This window comes from Schistocerca serialis, chromosome 9 (genome assembly GCF_023864345.2).
Source record: "Schistocerca serialis cubense isolate TAMUIC-IGC-003099 chromosome 9, iqSchSeri2.2, whole genome shotgun sequence".
Lineage (NCBI taxonomy): Eukaryota > Metazoa > Arthropoda > Insecta > Orthoptera > Acrididae > Schistocerca > Schistocerca serialis.
In genome coordinates, this window is record NC_064646.1 from 490887658 (window position 1) to 490914900 (window position 27243).

The window sequence follows — 27243 nt, forward strand, 5'->3', positions numbered from 1 at the left end:
ACATTGCACAATGCATTCTGAATGTGATCCCGAGACACTCCTTTCTGTTGTGGAACATGCTGTTTCGTGATTTCAACTTGTGGCAGAAAACGGGGCAGCATATTGAACTTGTATTGTGCCAATCTCATGACAGTTAAAAACTGATGCCATTTTGCTTCGTATGTGGTTTTTGGCCTCGGACAATTAAAAACCGATTTTTCCCATACAGCGTGATACAGCCTTGTTGCATGGAGGATGGGCTTACCTAACTAACATTGCCACAATTGTTGACTGCTGCACTTGTGCCATCTTGTACATTGAATGGCACCTCCCCTGCATCAACAATATGTTTTTCAAATTTGATGTCATTCTGAGCAGTGGTCCTCTCTCTATAGTGTTATGAAACTGGAACCTTAATAATTGACACCCTGTACAAACTAATATGCAGCACAGCTATGGGCACCCCATGGCAACCTCCTATGCCAATGTGTTTATGGGCCATCTCAAAGGAGCACCCTGTCATCCCTCAGTATCATCCCAGACTGAAACAGCTGAACCATATCCTTCACCAGGCCAATAACTATTGATACACGTGACTGGAAATGAGGAACATTAAACCCACAATTCTTCCCACTGGTCTAAGTTGTGTTCTGCTGCCCACCCAGTCTGAGCACTATCCTAGTCCCACCCCTATGCCATGCCCACTTTCAACCCCTTTTCACATGGGACATATCCCTGTGAAATACTCCTTGTGCGACACCTGCTTAATTTACCCTCCCAGCATATCCTACTGGTCCTGTCACAGGCTTACCCTGTCCCACAAGAGGCAGGGCCACCTGTGAAAGCAATGTCATGTACTCACTCTGCTGCAATTTCTGCAGGACATTTTATGTGGGCATGACTACCAGCCAATGGTCCATCCAGTTCATGGGCACCGCCAAACTGTAGCCTTGATCAGAGTTGATCTCGCAGTGTCACAATGTGCTGCTGAGCATGTCATGCTCTATTTCAATGGCTGCTGCACAACCCATGTCATCTACCGTACGTGTTTGCCCCTAGTAGCTGATTTCCTGAAGTATATAGATGTGAGTTACCGTATTCACTCGAATCTAAGCCGCACCTGAAAAATGAGACTCGAAATAAAGGAAAAAAAATTTTCCTGAATCTAAGCCGCACCTGAAATTTGAGACTCGAAATTCAAGTTTTAGGACACACCTCCAAATCGAAACAATGTTGGTCCATTGTAATATGAGGCACAATTTAGGTCGAATGAATGACGATACAGCTACAGTAGTTCAGTTCGAGTCGTAAGCTTAGAGGTTAAGCTATACCAGGTAGCCATTGCTATGCGTCAGGCACTCCGTCTGTATTTATACAGGTACCCTTCCTTTTTCACGTGCTTCGTCTGGTTTGAATTGATTGCTTATTTTTCTTTGATATGATAAGTGCCGTTCTCTTTGTTATAGGTGTTTACGTCACTCTAAGCTAAAAATGTATTACTATACTGTGTCATGCATTGTTTGTTGCATTCTGTGTTTACGGCCTATCGCCGCAGCATGGCTTGCTTTTGTGCACGCTACCGCCGCTTACAATTAAAGGAAAAAAAGAGAGTGGAATTGTCTCATTAGCGAAACAATGGCAAGAGACTGCTATTTGTTGTTACTTACACTGCTGCTTTCTTTGATAATGATCAACAAGAACCAAATAATAGAATGCGTATGATAGAAGATGTTCTGAACGAGAGTTTAGCGAAAAATTTTCTTCGTTTGAAAATCTTTGCAGACGCCTCTTTAGCACATTACATTCTGCACAGAAATTAGTCGTCTTAGATTCAAAAATCTAGTCAATTGCCGTGTTACATTTCTGACTGTATCACTATTAGGCACAAGAATAATACGAATATAAACATGACATGATATGTATATTCTTCCGCGTTTGCTGTTGTATCACTCTAGTTTCGTAGTTAGAGGGCAGACAGGTTAAATGAGATAGCAGCAAACACGAAAGAATACATGGCAAAATGTTTATATTCGCTTTATTCCTATGGTGAAGAGAATATTGCATGTGATTCACAATTCATGAAAGTTCCTATTAGCAACCATCTCTTCTCACAGGTAAGAAAAAATTCAGAACATAGAGTTGTCCATATTGACAAACATCCCAAACAGTCTCGCCAGTCGGATTTTCATAGTACATTGAAATGCTGCTAAATTCGAAGATGAACTATACTTAATTTGTATTTACTTTGTTGGATAATGTATGAAAATGCAGTGATCGAAACTCGGGGCAGAGAAAAAAATGCTCATCTTCCACTTTTTTATTTTTTTTTTATTTTTTTTTTTTAATTTTATTTTTTATTTTTTTTTTTTTTATTTTTTGACGTAGAGGTTTTGGCGCCAGTATTTATCTTTGTGCCTGCAAAGCATGCCTGTGTAGCACTACATATATTCGACAGCAGAAGTTAGTTGTGGCGGCACCTACCAACATTTTTCAGAACTTCCGCTTACTTTGCACTCGATTCTAAGCCGCAGGCGGTTTTTTGGATTACATAAACCAGAAAAAAAGTGCGGCTTAGATTCGAGTAAATACAGTATCCTTGCAACACATTTTTCATTCCCACACTACTACCCCAGGACCCTTAACTTCACTCATCTTGCACCCACACCCTCCTCCCCACAGTCTCCTCTTCCTCTGTTCTGTCACACCCCCCCCCCCCCCCCCTCAGTCCAGTGTCCACGTCGTTGTTATCGTGCAGTACACAAACTCACTGTTGTCATGGTACATGTGTCACATTCTTAGCCCATATATTAGCTGCCCTGCTCTCCTTAATTAAAATCCTGGACACCTGCTGCATCCCTCTGAGTTATCAACCTTCTTTACCCAACCATCCCTCACAATGTAACCCCTCATCCCAGTTAGTATGACAATCATTTTCTAAGGTGCTGAAATTATGCTGCTTAATTGAACTGGCAACATTTTACTTACATAAGTTTGGTTCCAGTTTAGGTCTGTTATGGCCTGTACAGTTTCTTTAATGCAGAAGAAAAATCTTATCTAAAGAAGACAGTGTGGATTCCAGACACACAGATCTTGTAAAACTCAACTTACTACATCTACATCTCTGTTCTCAGAGAGACCCAGAGGGCTACTGATAATGGCTCCCCTTTCAGGAGGCATGTAGTACAGTTCTACACTATTTCTTTGTGAGAAATACGAGCTTATGGAATATTGATCGAGCTTTGTGGCTAGATTCAGGACTTTCTGCCAGATAGTACTCAAAATGTCATTGTTAATGGGGTAAGATCTTCAGTTGCAAAATTAACTTCTTGAGTACCTCGAGGGAGTGATACAGGGCTGTTAACATTAGAAATACATACAAATGATCTGATGGATGGTGGTAGAAGCCCTGTGAGGTGTTTGCAGATGATGCTAATGTATACTGGGAAGAATTGAAGTTAAAAACCAGCAGCAAAATGCAGGACAACCTGCAGAGAATCAACACTTGGCAGAGGGATTGGAAATAGACTCTCAGTATGCATAAAAGTAAAGTACCGTGCATAAGTAGTTGTAAGTACTAATTACCCCTCTGATATAATATTGATAACAGATCACTGTAACAACTATTAAATTTATAGATGTATGCATCTGGAGTGACCTAAAGTAAAGCAGCCATATAAAACGAAAAGTAGGACTGCAGATCCCAAATTGAAAGTCATTGGAACAATCATAAGAAAATGTGATTCATTTATAAAAGAGAATGTATTACTCTCCTTTGACATACTGCTGGACGTAACTTGTCAGTTGGAGTCTTATCAGGTATGATTAATAGGAGAAAGAGAGAGGATGTGGAGAATGGCATGTTTCTTCAAGAGTTCATTTATTAAATGTGGGAATGTTGTGGAAATACTCATCAGACTGCCAGATGGTACATGATGTTACATGTCATGGAGATGTTATAAGAAGAGCCAGGAAACACTTCACCTCCTTCAGTATACATTTTGCAAATGGCTGTAATGAGGAAATTGGAGAGATCTAATTTCTCCAAAATTAGACCTCGTATGAGACTTAAGACAGTCATTTATGCTGCACATCATTCATGAACAGAAGAGGGAAGTGGAAGTATAATATACACTGAAGAGCCAAAGAAACTGATACACCTGCCTAATATCGTGTAGGACCCCTGCGAGCATGCAGAAGTACCACAGTACAACGTGGCATGGACTCGACTAATGTCTGAAGTAGTGCTAGAGGGAACTGACGCCATGAATCATGCAGTGCTGTCCATAAATCCTTAAGAGTACGAGCTGGTGGAGCACAGCATATGGCAAGGCATCCCAGACATTCTGAATAATGTTCATGTCTGGGGAGTTTGGTGGCCAGCAGAAGTGCTTAAACTCAGAGAAGTGTTTCTGGAGCCACTCTCTAGCAGTTCTGGATGTGTGAGGTGAGGCATTGCCCTGCTGAAATTACCCAAATACGTCGGAATGCACAGTGGACATGAATGAACGCAGATCATCAGACATGATGCTTATGTACGTGTTACCTGTAAGAGTCGTATCTGGATGTATTAGGGGTCCCATATCACTCCAACTGCACACATCCCACGCCATTATAAAACCTCCACCAACTTGAACAGTCCCATGCTGACAAGCAGGGATCATGGATTCATGAGGTTCTCTGCATAACCGTACCCCTCCACCTGCTCAATACAATTTAAAACAACCAGGCAACATGTTTCAAGTCATCAACAGTCCTTTGTTGGTGTTGCCGGGCCCAGGCAAGGCATAAAGCTTTGTGCCGTGCAGTCGTCAAAGGTACACAAGTGGGCTTTTGGCTCTGAAAGCCCATATTGATGTTGTTTCATTGAATGGTTTGCGCACTGACACTTGCTGATGGTCCAGCATTGAAATCTGCAGCAGCTAGCAGAAGGGTTGCACTTTGTCACATTGAACAATTCTCTTCAGTCGTTGTTGGTCCCGTTCTTGCAGGATCTTTTTCCGGTTGCAGCGATGTCAAAGATTTGATGTTTTACCGGATTCTAGATATTCACGGTACACTCGTGAAATGGTCGTACCGGAAATATCTCTACTTTGTCGCTACCTCGGAGATGCTGTGTCCCATAGCTTGTGTGCCGACTGTAGTACCACATTCAAACTCACTTAAATCTTGATAACCTACCATTGTAGCAGCAGTAACCAATCTTAACAGCTGTATCAGACGTTTGGTGTCTTATATAGGTGTTGCCAACTGCTGTGCCTTATTCTGCCTGTTTGCGTATGTGTGTATTTGAATACGCATGTCTATACCTGTTTCTTTGGTGCTTCAGTGTAAATGTATATGTAGATGAATTTATAAGGGCTAACATGGTATTGCTCTCAGCAAATACTAATAATTTTCAACGTCTACACAAGAATTCTCACTGAAGAATAATTCTAAACTTTTTCCCTAATTTTGCATTAATAAGCTGCTGGGTCTCCCAGGTTGACATTATTGTTTACATATCCCAACTACATATAAGACGGTGTGGGTATGCAAGTAGCTGATGAGCACCCTAGTGTACAGGAATTGCCCGAGTCCCCTCACTATCAGCACGCTTTACCAGGGCAAGAATTCCCACGTCATAAGCTCTCAGGTGGGGTAGTTGGGTCTCGGACAAGCCTACCCATGGTACACTACCATACCAAACCTAATTTTCAGATTCTGCAGTTAGTATAAGCAGTTTCCAAATAAAATCTTTTTAAAAATTGAAACCACATTTGATTGTTGTAGATAATAATTATTAGCAATAGAGAAATTACATGAAGGTGCCGTTTTCATTCATAGTTAGTGTGGTGTATGGAAAACATATTGCTTAATTTGTATGTGGAACAGTAAAAACTAGTGCTATAAGTAAATTATTATCTGTTTTATTTGGATACCATGGTTTAAACTTGTCAAGTAGGTTGAGAAAATCAATCAATCCTACTGATGCTTAAGATAAACTATCAGGAAATTTGACAATCATTTATTTCATAAATAATGTGCCGCTTGGCAGTATGTGTGCTTGAAATGTATTCTAGTTGGGTCTCTGGTACCTTAACTGTCAGCCGAAAGGCAGAAAGGCTATATATTGAGTGATCAAAATAGATATTGTATAATCATTCATTATATATGTAAAGGAAAAAGTGTGCAGTGTTTATGAATCGACCTTACAGTTTAAGCATAATTGAAGACATGAAGATTTTAGTCTTGGATCAGTGATTAATACATTTATGTCATTGATAGTATTGGGCCAGAGAGAGGATTTACCAGAACAGCCTAGAAGCTTTATTAGAAAGAATTCAGTTCTGTTGAACTACTATTTTGTTGCTCGTTCTTCAAATTCTTCCTGCTACCTATTTATAATGTCTTGTTTGTTTTCTCGTGTTGTAGTTATCTAATTTCAAATCATTATGTTGTTTCAGAATTCTTCATGCTCAAGGCGTGAGATTTGCTGCAGCTATTGTCATATAGAGACAAAAGCTGGAGACCTTGCGGAACATGAGAATTACTGTGGTAGCCGAACAGAAAAATGCGAAGACTGTGGAGAGTATGTAATGCTAAAGTATCAGCAACTGCACAGAGACACAAATCATGGATTCTTGAAACTGGAAGATGGTAAGAATTCTGTTGTATTTCTTCTTAAATGTTTGGGTTGGGGGGCTGTTCTGTAGTACATAAGTTACTATCACCACCACCATATGTGTATTTTTGCCATTGTTTGAGTGATATCTAAAGATGGTTTCTGTACTGTTTTTATCACAATAAAAACTGTAGTTGAAAATTAAAAAGCTGTACAGAAACAGCTATGGCTGGAACATGAAGAGGCTGCTAAAATTAGCATCGGAAACTTTGATTTGGAATTTGAATTCGTGTATGAAACAATGAAAGAGCATGACTGTCAGAGGGCTACATCAGTTTTTCACCTTAAGTGTTTTGTTACTGCCAGTGAGAAGCCTTTCTTTGCATGACTTCGAGTCCTTTTTACTCAGGCTGTGTTGTAATGAGCGCCATAATAAAAGAACAAAATAATGCTTATGACAGCGCAGTTGTTGGCAAAGTTGCAATTGATTTGCACATGAGCTGCCCCCAACGTGGTCATATTCAACAGCAGAACTGTGGTTCTACATCCAAACCTATCTTCTACAAATTGTTATTATTAAATGCCTCTTTGTTTACTGTAATCGGCCCCTATAGGAGAGATCCACAGGGGGCTGCAGGCAGCACTGTGGGTCACAAAGGTAGGTGGGGCTCTCAGAAAGTTAAGATTTGATGCTTTGTATAAATAGAACACCAACATCCAAATATTGGTTTCAAAATGTTCTGTTAAGTTTCACGATCACCAGTTCAGTACTTCAGAGATATATCCATTGTTCTGACTCCATAGCACAGCTATCAGCAGTGCATCTGTGAATTTTCGATGACTTTGAGACGTAATATCTCCAGTAGTATTTTTGTGAAAGAAACAGAACTAGGTCATCTCATACGACTCTCAAACTCTCTTGATCAAAAAATAATAATTTCATGAGCAATTTTCAGTGGATAATTTCAAGCAGTATTGACCAAAAAAATAGACACTCAAAAGAAATGTGAAGTTTAGCTTTCTGTATCTCCAAAAATAAGTGCAAACTAAACATGAAACTTTATACGCAACAGGTTACCAATACAAATAAAATTTCATTCTCCTACCACTGTTCAGTAGTTTACAGATTGAGGGCAAAGATGGCAATTTTTCTAAGAACACCAAACATTGTTATTACATTGTTATTTTTGGACTACTTTTACAAACAAGAGTCTTCTGTAAACTCATATAAACTCTTTTCATTGAAAAGACCATGTTCTAAACTACCTAAAAGAAACTGTATGTGGTTTTGAAATGCAAGCATATAAGGCCCTTAAAAATGCCACTGTGGGAGTGCATTGAAAATGGGGTCCTTATTCTGCCGGTACTCAAATTAAATCTGACAGCTTTTATTATGTTCCACAATATTTTTTAGTTTCCTTTGTGGAAAGTAATATCAGAAGTCCTGATGGCCAGGAAATGAATTGTAGTCATAAAAACTGCAAATAATTAGTCTTTTTATTTTTTTAGACATCTCTACAGCATTCAGCTCTTCAAAATGCATTTATAAAAATATGAAATAGAATAAGGAAAAGAATAGGTCTCTCTTTTTTTGTGGCTCTAATAATTTGAGATAATCACATGTAAAAAGTGTAATTTTATGGTTTCTGTTTTATTAAAAGTTCTTCTCAAATACTTCCATCAGTTACATCATCTGGCCAGCAGTATGGTTTTCCTTGTGACATGCTACAGCAGATTAATTAAACCTGTAAAAATGTTCAAGTAGCGTGACATAAACATAAGCTTAAGAGTCCTAAAAGAGACCGTTTCTAGCTTCGGCCTCTGACACATATAGAAATGTATCATCAGGCTTGGGATCGTGAGTAAAGAAGCGCTTATCAGATTTGGGAACCTGTGGTACAGAAATCTACCTGTGGCTGCTGTTACACAGCTATAGGTCATATGCTGTACCTTAAATGGGAATTAATCTAGCACATCAATGGCATTACACAATAAAAAGACCTACTAATAATTGTCTAAAACATGAATCCATTCCAAAATATGTCATGAAGACTGGTTTGAACTTGTCCAAAATTTTCATACTGTGATGGTTGTGTAAAACCTGAAGGCTGTTTATAAGATGTATGCTGCAGCTGTTATGCAACAATTTCACTGCCATGATCTCAAATATCTTGATTATGGACATTTAAATTGTGAAGTTTATAATCAGTTTGATTCCTTAGTTGTAGCAGAAACACAGACTGAAATATTTCACAGTGAGTCGTGGCAAAAATACACCCTTCCTCCCCTCCCCCCTGCCCCCCCCCCCCCCACTCCCCCAACCCTTTTAAGTTTTTTAAGTTAGTTGGACTATATCTCACTTCCAAGTTATCAAGACTTCTGATATTGTCTTCCCAGAGAATACCAAATGCATAATACGTAATAAAAATGTCAGATTCAAGCACCAGCAGAATATAGACCCATTTTTGATGCTCCTCCATAGTGTCATCATTTCTGAGGGCCTTATATGCTTGCATTGTGAAACCAAACACAGTTTTTTTTGTAAAAGTAGACCAGAAATAACCATTTTAAGCATTTTAAATAAATCGCCATCTTTGCCCTCAGTTTGTAAACTATTGGAAAGCAGTAGGAGAATGAAATTTTGTTTCCTAAGAGGAGAAAGATAATGAAATTTCACATTCTAGGACTTTGTGGTGATAAGTTATGTGTGAAGTTTCAGATTTGTCTCGCAATCACTTCCATAGGTATAAAAGCTAAACTTCACATTTTCAAGCATCAGTTTCCCCCCCCCCCCCCCCCCACACACACACACACACACACACACACACACACACACACACACACACACACACACACACACACACACACACACGAAAATATCGCAAAGTTGCAAGTTGCTGAAAATCATGGGTGCACCATTGATAGCTGCATCATGGAGTCAAACAAATGACTATATCTCTGGGAGTATTGTATTTGTGGCAGTGAAACTTTATCAACGTGTATTTGGAGCATGTGTGAATATTCATAGAAAATTTTATCAAAATCCATATGGTCATGTGGGAACATCAAGACCACTAGGCATGGAATGACCCTTATTTAAAATTTTCATCTGGCCTCAGCTACAATGTTCCCACAGCTGCCTTTTTGCAGGCCACAAACAGTTACACTTGGAAACTATCTACATAGGTGTACAGTTACACTTGGAAACTATCTACATAGGTGTCTTGAGAGTTGATGACCCAGTTGCCTTTGTCCAGCCAGATCTCCCCCCACCCCACCCCACCCCACCCCACCCCCCTTCCTCCACCCACCCCACCACCACCACCACCACCACCACCACCACTAATATCGAAAAGATTTTCTTTTGATGCAATAGTGTTTTGACAGTAGTGTATGTGCTACACAAGTAAAATACATCCCTTACTTACAATTATAGGTGGTTAATTTGCCAAAGTGGCAAAGATGCCAAGGTGGCAGCACCTTTTTCTGTTAACCCAATCATTTTAGTTGGTTCTGACATGTGACTCTTTGACTTCTCTTATGCATAGGAAAAGTATTTACTAGAGTCCAGAGCAGCTGCAAAGGCAGGTCGACAGATGTGCAGAAGTATCAGGAAGTTACGACTCTCAGCCAATTGCTCATCAGTGATGTTCACTAAGCCTGGAACTGGGGAGGCAGGGGCAACAAACTCAGTTGTCTGCCTCAGGCGGCAATTTCAGTGGGCACCCAGTTCCTATTCTTGAAGAAAAAAAATCTTGTTTCACAAAGTGCCCAGCATCCAGCACACTTACATCTATCAATTATTCATATGATCTTGAAACACATCCCTGTTGATTTATGAAAATTTTTGAATGCATTCTGAACTAACCATAGGTTAATTTTTGCACGTCTGCAGGGTGTACATGATGTCTCTGCCTGGGGAATCCCCATCGTCGCATCAAGAAATAAAAAGCTTCCTGCAGACGAATCAGGACAGGGCTTTATGAGCTGAGCCGAATAACTCGAACGGTGATGCCAATCACTGTTAGTTTATGTGGTTGATTGGGTGTGCAAATGAAATCCATAAATTCAGACTACCAGGAATAACAGAAAATTTTTGCCAGAATGCTACAGTACTAAGGCCCAGTTCTACAGTCCCAGGTTAGCAGCCACTTAAGTTCTATTCTCGGAACAGCATGGAAAACAAGTTGTACGAACTCCTAGTAATGCCTAAATGGAGAATAAACGCAGGATAACTGAACCATTGATTCTGGCAGGGTTAGTGAAATTAACTGGAAAATAAGTTTTGATAATGGCAGGAATAGTTAGAGAATTAGTTATGACAAGATTGGTTGTTAGAATGAGAAAGGAGAAGAAACAGGGACATCACACAAATTATATGGAAGAGTATGACAATTTTCAGATTTATACAAATATTTCATACTACTACTACTACTACTACTACTACTACTTTTCGATCTCATGCTTGCAAAAGTGGAGCATGTAACTGAAATATGAAACAATGTCCTAAAATAAAACTTTTTACTTGTAATAGGTGTAATAGGCTTTTGATATTGGTACTTCGTGAATTAGATGCCGTCATGTTATTTGTGTAAATGTGGCAGATAAAAATGACCATTTGTGCCTAAACAGTCTCACTTATTTGGCGTGTGTTATGATTGCTGCAATATTGGAAAGGCCTATTTTGTTTTATCTTGCAGACAGTGACAAAATAGACATAATCAAATTAATAAACCACACCAGTTTTGGGTACTATCTGTATTAATATCTTTCTCAGTATCATATGACAACATTTTGATTTTTCATGTAGCAAAATATTTGACGAACTTTTTGAGTGGTAATAGATCCTTTCACAGAAAGGAAAGCATGCCATGTAAAGCTTTAGCAAGATTAGAAAGGAAAAAATGCTGGGACCTAAGGACTGAAAAAATGTGTACTGTATTGCTTGTCTCTTGTTGTTACCAGTTTTATGTTTCCTGTATTTGATTTTATGTCACATAAAATAGAAAACTATTAGCTAATAGGCATTAAAGAGTGCAAATTTTTTGAAGAGTTCTTGTTCTCCTGGCCACAAATAACCCCACCCAGTTGCTTCTTCTGCTTTATTTTGAGGTTGTTAGGATTAGGATGTCAAACCAGCCAACTGGGAATAGGAAAGGCCTCAACGGACATTTTAATTTCCACTATCCTGATTATAGGATTGATGGCTTCCATTACAAAATATACACTTTTGAATTCGACAGAGCAGATTACAGTGATGTGCGATAGAAGAACACTGTGTGAAGATGCACGGCACTGCACTTTGTCACACTGAGATCAAATAGCATATCTTACATTTCCTCAAACATATGTGTTTTATATACCAAACTCTTCAGAAAGATGTGCACTGCAAAAGGAACATATTGTAGAAGAATTTGACCTTTATACAACTCATACCCCCATTTTACACTTATTTCATGAGGTCTACACCTTCCTAAGCTCATTTCTGAAATCATCAAAGGTGTTTTAAATCCCTCTTTGCAGCTGCAAGGTAATACATATTTTTTGTCACCAAAATCACCTTTCTTTTTGCAACGTGTATTTTTGTCACACCCGACGGGAGGCCGTAGTCACACCAAATGCATTTTGTTTTATTGGAATAAAATATCATCATTGGTTTGTAATGAAACACACATACAATATGGCTTGCTTTCTGCATCTTATAACAGTTTGTTGCTAAAGCTGTTGATGTTACTTACAATCTGTTATGTCCCCCCAGGAGGCTTGCTGCTCTTCGGAGTATTCATACTTGGCTACCACGGGGCTCCAGCCTTTGCAGCTTCTTTTCCTTTCCGTACTGCATGTCTGTCCTCTTGCTGATCTTTTTCGCCTCCCTTGAGGAATATGTCTGGGCTGTTTTTGGAAATGGTAGTCAATATCAGAATACTCTCAGATGTTTTTCGTTCCCCTTTTTTTCCCCCACCTTCTCCTCTCATTCCTCCTCTTCTTCTTCTTCTTCTTCTTCTTCTTCTTCTTCTTCTTCTTCTTCCTCCTCCTCCTCCTCCTCCTCCTCCTCTTCCCTGTGCGCTCCTGAAGGCTGGCCCACGTATCTGACATGTAACGTGTGACTGGGTAACACGTAATTCCCAGCCCCGGGTAAATAGGTAGGGTTCGCATGTATCCCCTGGTATAGGCCAGGCCCAGGGAGGGGCGATTGCCTCAGCTGCTACCTTCCGAAATTACTGACCGGTCCCTCTGTCAGGTGTTTGAGAGGTGTGATCTGAGATGTGAATAATCACCTAAGGTGGGTGCGCCCCCTTGTGGAGGGGGCTCCCAGTTAGAAGGAGTGCACCATCGGAGATGCGGGGGATTTTCTAGCAATGAGCCAATCATCTTCACAGTCACCGGCTATGAAACTTAAACGGAGTGAGGCTAACGATTCAAAGACCCTTCCAACTACACCAAGGTTCCTTATGGTTTCATGTACTGAATGCAGTCAGTCCTTCGCTATGGTAAATACATTTATTATTCAGAAAGGTGTTAATGCAGTTGCTGGCCCTGTTAACTCCTGCTCTTGTTTATGGAATGGCACTTCCTTTTAAAGATTACTTCAGATTATCAGGCACAACTGCTTGCAGCTTTGCTCCTCCATGGCTATCCTGTTCATGTCGAGGCCCATTGAACACTGAATTCTTCTGCTGGTGTTATTTACACAAGGCTGCTCGATTGTCTGACCAAGGCAGAAATCGAAACGTACCTCTGATCAGGTTGTCATAGCAGTCTATCTGGTGATGAGAAACGTAGATGCCTCCTTAGTGTCCACACACACTCTTTTTCACTTTTGATAGAGAGGTTCCTCTGTCAAAGATCAAAGCAAGTTATAAAGTTATCATAGTCAGACTGTATATTTTGAACCTGAAAAGCGCTGCTACCAGTGTCGTCATTACAACCACACTCGATAGTCCTGTTGACACCCAGCCAAGTGTGTAACCTGTGGTAGGGATGCTCACAATGGTGATTGTCCGCCTCCTTCTCCCCGCTGCATCAACTGCAATGGCGACCATGATGCCTCCTCCCGCAGTTGTCCTGTTTATCTCAATGAGCGGGATGTCCAGGAGATCCGGGTTAAGGAGAAAGTGCTTTACCCGGTCGTTCGCAAGTTGTTGACTAGTCAGAAACCCTTCGTTCTACGATCTGGTACCTACAGTACTGTTTTAGCTACATCTCGCACCGTCAAGGACATGGCCATGCAGACAAGTGACCTCAAATTTAGCACTGCTGTTGTGAAGTTGCCCACCGTCATGGTAGCGTCCCCGTCTCCTCCTCCACCTGTGCAACATGCCATCAAACTTTCGCCTCAGGGGGGTGAAGTCACCAGGTACACAACCAGCAGGCCAGTAAGGACAGAAGGAATACTCCTGTGAAGATTTCCTACATACCTCAAGCCAACCAGCATCTGAGCCTTCCTGTGCCAACTGCAAAAGCTCCAAGGTGTCAAACGAGGGCAAATGGTGTTGCCACGTGATACCCTCGCCTGGCTGACCTCCGTGTTGCTAGTGTGCACCACCAACCCGTTTTCTGCCCTAGACTCCGCAGGCCAACAGAAGGACAATGCCAACACTTCTGTAGACCTCATGGAGCAGGATTCTCCTGCCTCTGTGCCCTGTAGCAGTGAGTCTTTGAAGGTTGGCCCTCGGCAGCTGCCGAGGTGATGTCCCTTCATTTTTTCCTTGTCATGACTCTCCTATTTAGAGCTTCTCTTAGAATTGCAACATCTGCTTGTCCTTGGATTTCTTGTTCTCCGCCTCCAGGAAACAAAATTGCATCTTCTCGACTGCTTTGACCTCTTGCATTTCTTCCCTAACCATTTTGACCTTCCCCCTAAGGACGTCATTCCGTCTCGTGGAGGAGTCATGCTGCTCACACGGGATGACATTCATAGTCAACCCATCTCCTTGACTATCGACCTTCAAGCCGTTGCACATGTAGAGAGTACGGAGGATATCAGTCCTCCAGCAGCTGTTGTAGGCTTTCTCCAAATAAAAAAAAAAACATGGCCACTGCCTCGGAGTTCTGCAGAATACCATTAATGACGTGGGTGGACAAAGTGACGAGATGGTAAACTACAGAATGGCCCACTCAAAATCCACACTGTTCAGTGGTTAGTAAATTGCGAGACTCTAGCCACCATACCAGGTGGGCATGAATCATATGTTCCATCACGTTGCAAACACAGCTGGCGAGAGAAATGGGGCTGTATCTAGAAGGAAGGTGTTTGTCCTTACTAGGCTTAGGTATGGGTACAACAGCGGCATGCCGGCGTCTGCGAAATGTGCCCTCTGCCCAGATGCGGTTGTACATATGAAACAGAAAGTGCTTGCCCACAAGAGAAAGGTGCTGCAACATCTGAATGTGAAAATTGTCCAGTCCTGGGGCAGAGGGTCGGGAAATTGTCTAGTCCTGGGGCAGAGGATCGGGATGAAGTGACAGCATGATCTAGCTCCCTCATAGTAAAGGCGGCATTGTAGCCCAAGCTGCCTCAGCTCGTTTCCACTGGTGGAAGGCAAGGTGATGGTGGGAGGAGCTCAAAATCTCCACAAAATGGTGGCCCAGTGTTGGAGATAGCAATAGTGTCCATGATGACATCGTCTGCTACTATCAGGCCGGAAATTGGGGAATGGATTTTGGTCCCAGAGAACCATTGGAGGTTAGCCCCCACGATGGAAGAGGGAGTGGAACTGTTAAAAGAACTAGTGAATCAAATCCAGCTAGCTTTATTGCTATCCAGAAGAATGTGATGACACTGTGCACACAACTGTTTATAATGAATGCAGTTTGCCTTGGTAGGATGATGGTTAAAAACACTGAGAGCATGTCTGTGCGCAAATTGCATTGCGGCATGCCTCAGTCCACCAAGGGACCTGGACATGGCGTGGTAAAGAGGAAGTGCAAGGAATGGAACATTCTGTGGTTGTAAGGACAATGTTTCATTAATACATTTGTACATCCATCACTCTTACACCGTCTCAGTACTATTCACCATCGTGGCATCCATTTTGCCACTGGCACCTTTTACACTAGCCCGGTTGAGAGTCTGTATGAAGACGCTGCCAAACTCCCACTGTCCTACCACCATGACTTTCTCCTCAGCAGGTATGCATGCTGTTTGTCTGCCATGCATGGCCACCCATCCTATGCTGCCTCCTTTGATTGCCAGTATGTGGCATGTCCCTCTTCTGTTACCTCTTGGAGTTCGCTTTTGGCTCTTGCTCTTTCAGTTTAACTTCACACTACCTGCAACGTTCCCGGTGGGTGTAAACCCTTCACCACCATGGCTTCATGCAGCGGCCCATGTTCATCTTAGCCTTTATTCGCTTCCTTAGGGCACTACTCCAGCCTCATTCTATCGCCTTAAGTTTTGCGAGCTTAGAATGGAACTTTGCGATAATATCTTTGTGTACAGTGGTGGCTCTCGCACTGACCGTGGTGTCGGGTGTGCCTTCGTTATTGGCACCGATGGTTTTTTGGTTTTGGCTTCCGGAACACTGCTCAGTATTTACAGCAGAGCTCTTCATCCTGTATCAGGCCACACAGTATATCCAGCGACACAGGCTTTTCAGTTGTGTCATCTGCTCTGACTCTCTCTGCCCATCAGAGCCTCTGTGTGCTGTGCACCGCCCATCCCTTAGTGCAGTGGGTCCAGGGAAGCTGTCACTTGCTCACTCTTTATGGAGCCACTGTCATGTTTATGTGGGTTCCTGGTCACTTCGGTCTGACTGGAAACGAGGCTGCTAACACTCCTGCCAAGGCTGCAGTCCTCATACCTCGGTCCCCTAGTTCTTCCAATGCCTCTGATGATATTTGTGTTGCCATCTGTCAACCGGTGGTGTCACTTTGGCATCACCACTGGTCCTCCCTTCATGGGAACAAGCTCCGGGAAATGAAGTCCCTCCCAGCAGTTTAGATGACCTTCTCTTGGCCCTCTCGCTGTGAGAGGATTATTTTAGCTAGGTTGCGCATTGGGCACTGTCTTTTTACCCATCACCATTTGTTAAGTGGTGCTCCCCTATCACCTTGTACTCATTGTGCTCAACCTTTGACGGTGTGCTATTTCCTGACGGAATATCCTTTTTTTAACCACTTACATTCTCATTTGTGTTTGCCATCTGAGTTATGGGCTGTTTTAGTGAATGATGCGTGGGCTGTCGACCTCATTGTACTTTTTATCCATTGTAGTAGTATGGCGAAGGCCATTTAATTTATAGTTCTGGACCTCAGGTTCTCTGTGGCGTATTTTATTGACCTTTCTCCATGTCCCTTTTTTTTTTTTTTTTTTTTTTTTTTTTTTTTTTTTTTTTTTTTTTTTTTTTTTTTTTTTTTTTAGCTATCTTGTCTTCTGTCAGTTGGGATTAACGTGTAGTCATCTTTAACTCCTCTTTATCCTTGTGTTTTACAGTTTTGACATGGGCATGTATGACTCTAGTTATTTTTGCACCCTAAAACAAAGCAAACGAACAATCTGTTATGTCCGACCTTTACTCACTTGTGTAATGTTTGTGTCACTTTCATGATATGATAGTATAAGTTTGTCAAAGTGGTCATTGGTCCAGCACCATCATTATACTTGTAGCAACTAAAACTTGCTGTCACCTGACAACCACTCGTTCATCAGTGGCAAATTTAGAGTATCACCTACATTTCTCTCATTGCCATGTTAAAATTTGCTTCTTCTGGCAAAACAAAATTGAGTTTGCATAATTTCACATCACTTACATTCTAATGCTGTTCCAATTGTGACAGAATACTGAAACAGTGCCTTATTAAATGAGAAACTGAGTACCTCGTCTCCTACTTTCCAAATTTTACAGAAGCTCTCCTGCAGAGTCTCGGTTCGGCACACAGTTTTAATCTGCAGGAAGTTTCACATTTTTGATATTGGAACAAATGTGTAATTTCTTCTCTTATCTTGTAGCAAAGCCACACTAATTCTTGTTTCATCAGCTATCCAAAGACTTAAGAAATTACATCTATTCCATTGCAAAAGTCTACAGTTACTCAAATATCAGAGTACATAAGAAAATTCAGCATGTTGGTCATATAACAAATATTCTCCTCTTTCCATGCTATCCTGTGCCAAAATCTTGTTTCGATACCTCAAACTATTTATGATCCTAAGGGATGTTGTGGATACTCCACTCTAGTTCACACACTTGCAGAAATGAACGCACTATATTGCAACCCATTTTACTGAGCAAAGTGATTCAGTTGTTAAGACACTGAACTCGCATCTGGGAGGATGACTGTTTAAACCCAATCTTGCCATCCTGATTTAGGTTTTCTGCGATTTTCTTAATGGAATGATAGGCACTTCATCATGAAGTTAACATATAAAGCTATAATTAATGAAAAAAAATGTTTTTGACCAAATAGTATCTTTAAAATTGTGTGAAAAAGTTTGCGGGGTACTTGGCATGAGTGCAGTGCAGTGAGAGTGATAGAAACCAATGTGTTCACAGAGAGCAGCTCAGCGTACTTCCTGACTGGCTGTGGCCTGTTGCAAGGTCTGCAGATAGACGTTGACTGTGGATATTGTATCACAGACACAGTCCCTTTGAGTGTTCAGAGATGTCACTAAACCCGCCCAAAGATGTAAACAACCATGTATGAGCAGCACCTATTAGATGGAGGGGGTTTGACAGCTGATCAGTTCATCATTCCACCAAGAAGGAAGTACACAGCTCATGTTGTTTATAGTTCAACCACGCCTATACGGTCAATACCAGTTCGATCCCACCATCACGCCACCGTCTAGTACTGCCCCAGTTCGGAAATATCGTAGATTTGGAGCTGATGCACAGAGCAGTCTGAGTTGTAGTGGGGAGGTGACCCGTGTTTACAGTTAGTTATTTTGCTGTTTCCTCTTCATTTCTTGCTCTTATGCCAAATAGAAACAAATCATGTTTTTGTGACCGGGTACTATCAAGTGAAGTAAAATGCATTCACATAATTACGGAAGGCTAAAATACGTTGCTAGTTTCAGATTTTATTTTATTTCGACCTTTCTAACAGTCGAGCATTAATCGCCTTGCAGAACAATTAAGTTATTTTTGTCAGTTTGCTAAAGATATGTGGCTTTTATTAATCTTTTCCGCAGAGGTAGTAAATTTATTTGAAACAAAGTGTTTATTCCACACTACTGGCTAGTTTCAACTGTTCGCTGCATTTCAAGTGCATGTTTTCATGCTCTAGCACATACAGCATTATGCAGTAATAAAGGACCAAACATGAGATAAACTGGTACTCCACGAAAGTTTACATTCGAATCTGGGCATAAACTACGTGATCAGAAGTATCCTGACACCCCCAAAAACATACACGTTTTTCATATTAGGTGCATTGTGTTGCCAGCTACTGCATATCAGCTACATCAGTAGTCATTAGACAACGTGAGAGAGCAAAATGGGGCGCTCCGCGGAACTCACGGACTTCGAACGTGGTCAGGTGATTGGGTGTCACTTGTGTCATACGTCTATACGCGAGATTTCCACACTCCTAAACATCTCTAGGTCCACTGTTTCCGATGTGATAGTGAAGTGGAAACATGAAGGGACACACATAGCACAAAAGCGTACCGGCCGACCTCGTCTGTTGACTGACAGAGACTACTGTCAGTTGAAGACAGTCGTAATGTGTAATAGGCAGACATCTATCCAGACCGTCACACAGAAAATCCAAACTGCATCAGGATCCACTGCAGGTACTATGGCACTTATGTGGGAGGTGAGAAAACTGGATTTCGTGCTTGAGCGGCTGCTCATAAGCCACATACCATGCCGGCAAATGACAAACGATGCCTTGCTTCGTGTAAGGAGCGTAAACATTGGACAATTGAACAGTGGAAAAACATTGTGTGCAGTGACAAATCACAGTACAAAATGTGGTGGTCTGCCAGCGTATGTTGTGCCAACAGTAAAATTTGGAGGCGGTGGTGTTATTGTGTGGTCATGTTTTTCATGGAGGGGGCTTGCACCGACCAACATCGATACCTTTCCTCAATGCAGCACTCCGAGAAAAATGGGCTGCCATTCCCCAAGAAACCTTCCAGCACATGATTGAACGTATGCCTGCGAGAGTGGAAGCTGTTATCAAGGCTAAGGTTGGATCAACACCATATAGAATTCCATCATTACCGATGGAGGGCACCACGAACTTGTAAGTTATTTTCAGCCAGGTGTCCGGATGCTTTTGATCACATAGTGTACGAATGTGCACTGTAAGCCGAATTATGCATTTTAGTATGGTTCACGAAATTCCATTGTTCTTGTAGTATCATCTAATGTCTTGTTCTTTTTATGGCATAATGTTAGATCTTTTAATGTTTTACACATATGAACATACGGGCTTGCAGCGTGATCGTAGATGCGCAAGCGCGGTGACGCCATTATCTGGTGCTCTCTGGCAACTGCTGAAATGAACCTATTTCTGATAGGTAGCCGGAAAATATTGCGAGTGGTTGTTCGAAAAGCTTTACTTACAAAGTGAATTTCCTTTTACGCAAGATGAACTCTGTGCGAGAATGTACGATGAATTTCTTAACAGAGCGTTTGACTCTCATTTAAAAATAAATTCTTTGAGAGACCATTTAGAAGAATTTTGAGCCAAGAAGATTAAAGATTAATGTCGTTGTTAAAAATTTTACTCGCACATTTGTGTGATGTATCTTAAAGTGTAACATGTGCAAAAAAGTTCAACATTGTATGTGAAATATTAACTTTTCTTGTGGCTTATTAATCTTAGAGAGACAATATTTTGTGTGAAAGCTTCTTTTTTTCTTGAAGTAACACTGTGTACATTAAGTTAAACCATTAACTTTTCCTGTTTGTGTGTTTGTGCTACTTCATATTGATGTGTTATTGGCTGACTACATCACGTATCCTATGCCCTGCATATCCACTGTCATCGGCTGGTGAGATCATGTGCATCGCTATCTCAATTTTAATGCTTCAGAAAGTAATATGCGGTGTTTAGTGGAATTCGAATTTATACTCTCGTAATACGAAAATATGCAATGTACACGTTCCTGCACATCAAAAATCTTTCCAAAACATGCACATTACATTTGACGGCGCATTAGATTCCCATGAATATGGTATAATGTAGTATATTTTATATTAATAAAATAAAATCAATCGTGGCATTGTAAAAATGACTGGCACCACACTGGTGTCCAAATTAAAGCAACAGATGGAAATTTTGAAAAATTGTGTCTTATTTTGCCACAAAACAGTATAAAAGGGTAATAGTTAAGTACAAACAATGGAAAGAATACAGAATGTAAACAACTGCAACATGCATAACAGTGATAAAAATGTTCATTTTTTCCAATATAGTGGATTTGCACACACGTTTCGATAACTGGTTATTGTGCTCAGTATGGGGTGTGACCACCTCTGGCAGCAGTACAGGCCTGACAGCAGTAGGACATGCTGTAAATGATGTCATCAATCTCATTTTGAGGCAATAATAGCCATTCTTCCAACAGGCTTGGAGAGTGGTTGGTGGATGCTGATGTGACAGATTGTCTCCATAATGCATCTCAGACATGATCTGTGGGATTCAAATTGGGAGAGCGAGCAGACCACACTCTGTGTGCAGTATCTTCCATTTCCAAGAAAACCTCAACCACGTGTGCTCTGTGATGTCGAGCATTTTCGTCCATCAATACGAAGTCTGGTCCCACGGCACCTCGCAACAACCACACGTGATGTCACAAGATCTCAACACAATACATGCCGATCCACCCATACAATTTCTGGAAGAGATGTTCAAGTGATCTTCATAATCCCTGCCCGCACCATAAGGGATCCTCGTAGATATCAGTCTCTTTCCACAATGTTTGGGTTTTGAAATCATGCTCTGTGCTCCCTACAGATGGGAATCCAAGAATTACTCTTCAGACCAATTTGGGTCTCATCTGTGGAAAGAACATTGACTCATTGTGTGAACATCCAGGTGGCTTGTTGACGACTCCATTGTAGATGCTCCCTTTTGTGAAGATGTATCAGAGTTACGCATAATGCAGGTCTCCAACAATAAAGACCACTCTGCTGAAGCCTTCTGTATCCTATTTGCCTCAATACCACACACCCAGTGGGTGCTGCAAGGTCAGATGTCAGTTGCCGTGCAGTACTAATGCAGTACCATCGTGCACTTACAGCTGAAAATGGTACTCTGTTTCTGATGTCACAAGTGATTGGCCATTCCCTGGTCTATTTCTGATGTCACAAGTGATTGACCATGCCCTGGTCTTCCGGATACAGTTTTGGTCTCTATGAACTGTCATCACATCTGAGAAACAACGGAATGATTCAAATTAACCCATTGGGCCACATCAGTCAGAGTCAGTCCTGTTTCCATTCTTCCTACGGCCCTCCAGCACAAAGAGTCTTGTAGGCATCTTCTCTGTGCTGTACTGAATCATCTGTGACTGTGTACACAGCGATTGTGGATGTGGGAGTACCCAGCAAATGCTACCCCATTTGATAGCTACCCTGACTTTATTGTTGGCATGATTGTCCGTTGACTGGAATGCTGCCTTACGTGCAGAACACGATCGTATGGACAAATGTTGACAGTTTGTATGATTATATCAACTAGATACAGGACTGAGAAATAGTGGTCTGTTGCTTTAATTTTTATGCCACTGTATTTAACTCTTATACTTCAGCATTGCACAACTACAGAGAGAATGAATGTTGGAACAGGAAGTGAGATTCCAATACTGTTTACATGTACATTTATGGAATTTTGTCTTCTGAAGGAAAGTACTGCCCAGCCAATCTGCGTGTAATTATAATTTTCTCAAGTGAACTTTCTTTTTTTAGTATTATTCAGTAACAATTTGAACAAAATCTCTTTGCTTCAGAACCTGGTCCAGCACCATCTTGGTTACATTCTCGCAGTGTTCCTACTAGTGTTCTCAACGACTTGGGGCGACAGCGTAAAGTTTCAAATGCCAGTCAGGATGTTGTGAGGCCAACAGCCACTTCCAATAGGCTGTCACCAAGTAAACGCACCAATGACATGCCACAACTTAATTCATCAACAGCTTTGAGTGCCCCCAAAGCAGTGCACAAACAAAGCATTCAGAAAGGTAAAATTTTTGTCTGATGGTATACATGTAATGAAAAGGAAAGTTACCACTCACCATATAGCGGAGATGCTGAGTTGCAGATAGGCACAAAAAAAAGACTGTTCCAAATAAAGCTTTCGTCTTGTAAGGCCTTCGTCAAAAATATGCGCGCGCGCCACACACACACACACACACACACACACACACACACACACACACACACCTGTGTGTGTGTGTGTGTGTGTGTGTGTGTGTGTGTGTGTGTGTGTGTCGTCTATTTTTGACAAAGCCCTTACAGGCCAAAAGCTTTATTTGGAACAGTCTTTTTGTTGTGCCTATCAGCAACTCAGCATCTCCACTGTATGGTGAGTGGCAACTTTCCTTTTCGTAATATGGTTACATTCCATCCTCGATTTTCCATTGTTCGTAGTATACATGTAATTTGCTTTATAATTACTATGAAGGGTGTTTCTGGTACATTTCTGTTTTATGCCTCTGTGGTTGTTGCTTTATACATTTACTTATTTTATTTGGGGAATGGCATTATATAACATTGTAAACTGCAGTTTAAACAACAGCCTACAGTGTTATATTACGTCATTTCTAAAGTCAGAGCTGTGGAACACAATGTACAAAAAAAAAAATTTTAATTCAGGCTATTGTTGGCTTTTAATTTAATTCTCTACACTGATTACTGCAATTTCATCAGTGTTTTCCTAGATAGTATACACAACATAATGAGGGATAATAACAAGTAATCTTCATGGAAAGCAAAGTTAATATCAAAATTTAGCATTTTCCTAAGTTTGAAATTTTGTATATTAAGAGACAATGCCTTTATGTTGCTTCTTTTTTTATGCAGGGAAGGGAATGTTCACTTTTCTGCAGTCTTTTCTCTACTGAGGGTTAAGGAATAGGATTACTGAATACTTCTTGTGATACTGTCAAATATTCTCGCAGTTGAGATGGTGGGCAGTATAATTCTGCTATTAGATCTTAGGGTTGTCTCCATGTACATTTGTCTGGTACTGCAGTAACTTCCATTGCACACACAATAATTTTGGTAATGTGTTCATTGTCTTTGTTAATGAGTGAACGTCTGACTGGTGAAACAGTGATGCTGGCAAACCAACGAATGGCAAGAAATTGACCAACGTTGATAAAAATTTTATGTTCATCACTAAGTTTCCATAGTTTCCTCTGCTTCATTTCACGTGATAATGTTACAATTCAATAATTATAGGTAATTATTGGTTACATATATAAACAATGAATCTGATGATGGAATAGTGGTAATAGACCTTTTGGAAAGTAATTTAGTCTCATGACTGGATCATCATAAACTTCTCTATATTAGAGAACATATCCGTAACATTTTGTTGATAGTGAGTTGAAAATTACAAATATTAGGTAGTTTAGATTAAACTGGCTTTGTGTCAGTAACAGAAATGTGACTCGGCTGAAGCAATTCTATGTGAACGTCAAAAGAGCCTCATGTCTAGCTATGTATCACAAATACAGAATAATTATACTGATTAGGCAGCATGAAGAGGTTATGAGAGCAGCACAAAAAAAAGGCCTTAGGAGGATATAGAATAACAGCACATATGTTAGAAGGTAAGAAAGCAAGGGTTACTGAGAGAATAGTACAATATTCTGCAGACATTGTGGGCACAGGAACAAATAAGCAGAGGAGCAGAAACCAGTGACTACAATTGTTGCTGTAAGCAGCTAAAGTAATGAAGGGATTGTAAAACCTATAAAGGGATTTCACTGTCTAGTGTGTTGCACATTACTTCCATTAAAATATTTACGATGAGGCAGATTTTGGAGAAGTATAGTGAGTTAAAGCCATTACGGTAACTGTTATCTGAAGGAACGTGAGATATCAAGAATTAAGTGCATATGATCATAGAGTATTCTCTCTCTCTCTCTCTCTCTCTCTCTCTCTCTCTCTCTCTCACACACACACAAACACATTGAATATGTGTAGATTCATTGTAGTTATTTTCCATCTTAATAATTTTATCTAGGCTTTGGATCGGGATTAGTAAAGTTGCAAGGCAGAAATGTAATTTCTTGTGTAATAGATAAAATATTTCGCCAAAATTCCAATAGTCATTAAATTAAAATAATTAATGAAACAACTGTATTTCGTATTGGGTTTGAGGTTAAACAATTTTGTTACTATCACCGCTTTCCTTAGATGGTGGAAACACATTTCTGTTGCTGCACCTTTGTTTGGTTTGAATAAAATGTCTGAAGGATATTTGCACTCTGCAGTACAATAATAATTTGTTAGTGTAGAGTTTTTTTTGTATATTTGAAATATGCTGTAAACAGGCTCAGATCACGGGGGAGAAGGGGGGGGGGGCTGGGATACCTGTCCCGGGTGGTAGTTTCAGGGGGCACCAAATTTATATTCTTGAAGGAAAAAACCTTGTTTCACAAAGCACGTAGCATCCAGCATGCGTTGGTCTATCAATTATTCATATGATTTTGAAATGCATTCCAGTTGGTTTTTGAACATTTTTTAACACAGTCTAAGAATCATAAGTTGATTTTTGAATGTGTGCATAGTGTATGTGATGTCTCTGCCATGGGAGTCCTCGTCGCATCTAGAAATTAAAAAAAAAAAGTTCCCCCAGACAAAAGGGTTGAGCTGAGAAAATAAACTCGAATGGATGAATGCCAATCGGTGTTTGTTTATGTGGTTGATTGGGTGTGCAAATGATCAGTGTTGTTATTATAATTAGCGAAATTCATAGATTTAGACTATGATAATGGAAATAAAAGACAAACAGGAATAATAGGTAAGAAAGATTACATATTTCTTCTTGGTGTATCCAAGACAATGAACTCTTGACAGAAAATTTTTGCCAGATCACTGCACTACTAGTTATGCAGTCCCTGGTTAGCAGGTGCGTTAAGTTCTACTTCAGAGTAACATAGAAAATGTGTTGTACAAATGCGTACAGTGACACCTAACCAGAGAATATGTTGGAGTTACTGAAGTTAACCAGCCGCTAAGTTTTGACAGTGGCAGGAACCATTACAGAATGAGTGATGACAAGATTGTTTGTTAGAATGGGGCAGGAGAAGAAACTGGGACATCACTCACATTATACAGATGAACATGATGATCTCAATTTTATATAAAAATTTGGTAGTATTACTTTCAGATCTCATGCTTGAGAAACTGGAGCGTATGAATGAAATTTGGAACTATTTCCTAATGTAAAACTTTTTGCTTGTGGTAGGCCTAATAGGCATTTGATATTGGTAAATCATGAATTATGTTCTGTTGTGTTATTTATGTAAATGAGGTGCATAAAAATGACAATTTGTGCCAAAACAGTCTCGCTTATTTGGCACGTGTTAAAACTGCTGCAATATTAAGAAGGTCTGTTTCAGTTAACTAGTAGACAGTGATGAAATAGATGCAGTCAAATCAAGGAACCACACCAGTTTTTGGTACTATTCGTATTAAAAGCTTTTTCAGTATTAGACAACAACATTTTGGGTTTTCAAGTAGCAAAACGTTTGATGAAGTTTAATGAGATAATAGATTCTTTTGCAGAAAGGAAAGCACACCATGTAAAGCTGTAGCAAGATTAAAGAGAAAAAAATGCTGGGACACAAGGACTGAAGAAATGTGTACTGTCTTGCTTGCCTCTTCTCTTTACTGTTTTTATGTCACACAAAAGAGAAAATTATTAGTTAATAGACAATAAAGAGTGCAAATTTTCTGAGGAATTCTGATTCTCCTGGTCACAAGAGATATTCTCCCAGTCATAAATAATACCACCCAGTATGAATTGTGAGTTATTTTTTAAAGGGGGTAGGATGACAAGGATGTCGTGAATATAGTTTTGATGGCTTCCACTACAAAAGACACACGTTTGAATTCCACAGAGGGAAATACAGTGACATGCAACAGAAGAATGCTGTGTGAAGAGGCATGGCATGGCGTGGCATGGCACTGCACTTCGGCACACTTAAGATCGAATAATGTGTCTTACATTTCCTTGAACGTATATGTTGTATACATCAAACTCTTCAGAAATATGTTTGCTACATAATGAACACAGTTTCGAAATATCAGTCTAACCCCCCACCCCCACCCCCCCACCCCCGCGGGTTCGGGGGTTAGGGGGTTAGAAAAGGTCCGCGGTACTCCTGCCTGTCATAAGAGGCAACTGAATGGAGTCTCAAACGTTTCGGCCTATATGTGATGGTCCCCTCTTGGGTTTGACCTCCATATTTCCAAATTCTTCTGAAGAGCGAGCCAATTGGGGAAGGGCACCTTACATGGTGCCTTGTGACCATCGTGCATTGAGACCTTTAGCCATCTTTCTCGTCGTCACATTGCCGTCCCGTCGTTCTCCATCTCTTGGCCAAGATTCATTCCTGGGTGCGATTTCCACCTTGCAGTGTTGCTTTTTGCAGAGACGACAACCATGGGCTTCCTTGCACCTGATATCCAGCACGGTAACCAGTCCATTGTGGTGGGGCCGCCATGTACCCTGTTGGTTGTAGCCCCATGACAGCA

General features: G+C 40.7%; 1 protein-coding gene across 3 annotated transcripts in view; it reads left to right on the forward strand.

Annotated features, from left to right (window-relative positions):
* LOC126418521 (TRAF-type zinc finger domain-containing protein 1-like) overlaps positions 1-27243 on the forward strand; it is a 56815-nt gene that overhangs the window by 5577 nt on the left and 23995 nt on the right. For all 3 annotated transcript variants that reach the window (XM_050085321.1, XM_050085322.1, XM_050085323.1), the window contains 2 exons: positions 6423-6615; positions 22485-22712. In XM_050085321.1, the coding sequence (XP_049941278.1) occupies positions 6423-6615; positions 22485-22712 (421 nt within the window). The remainder of the gene's footprint in view (positions 1-6422; positions 6616-22484; positions 22713-27243) is intronic.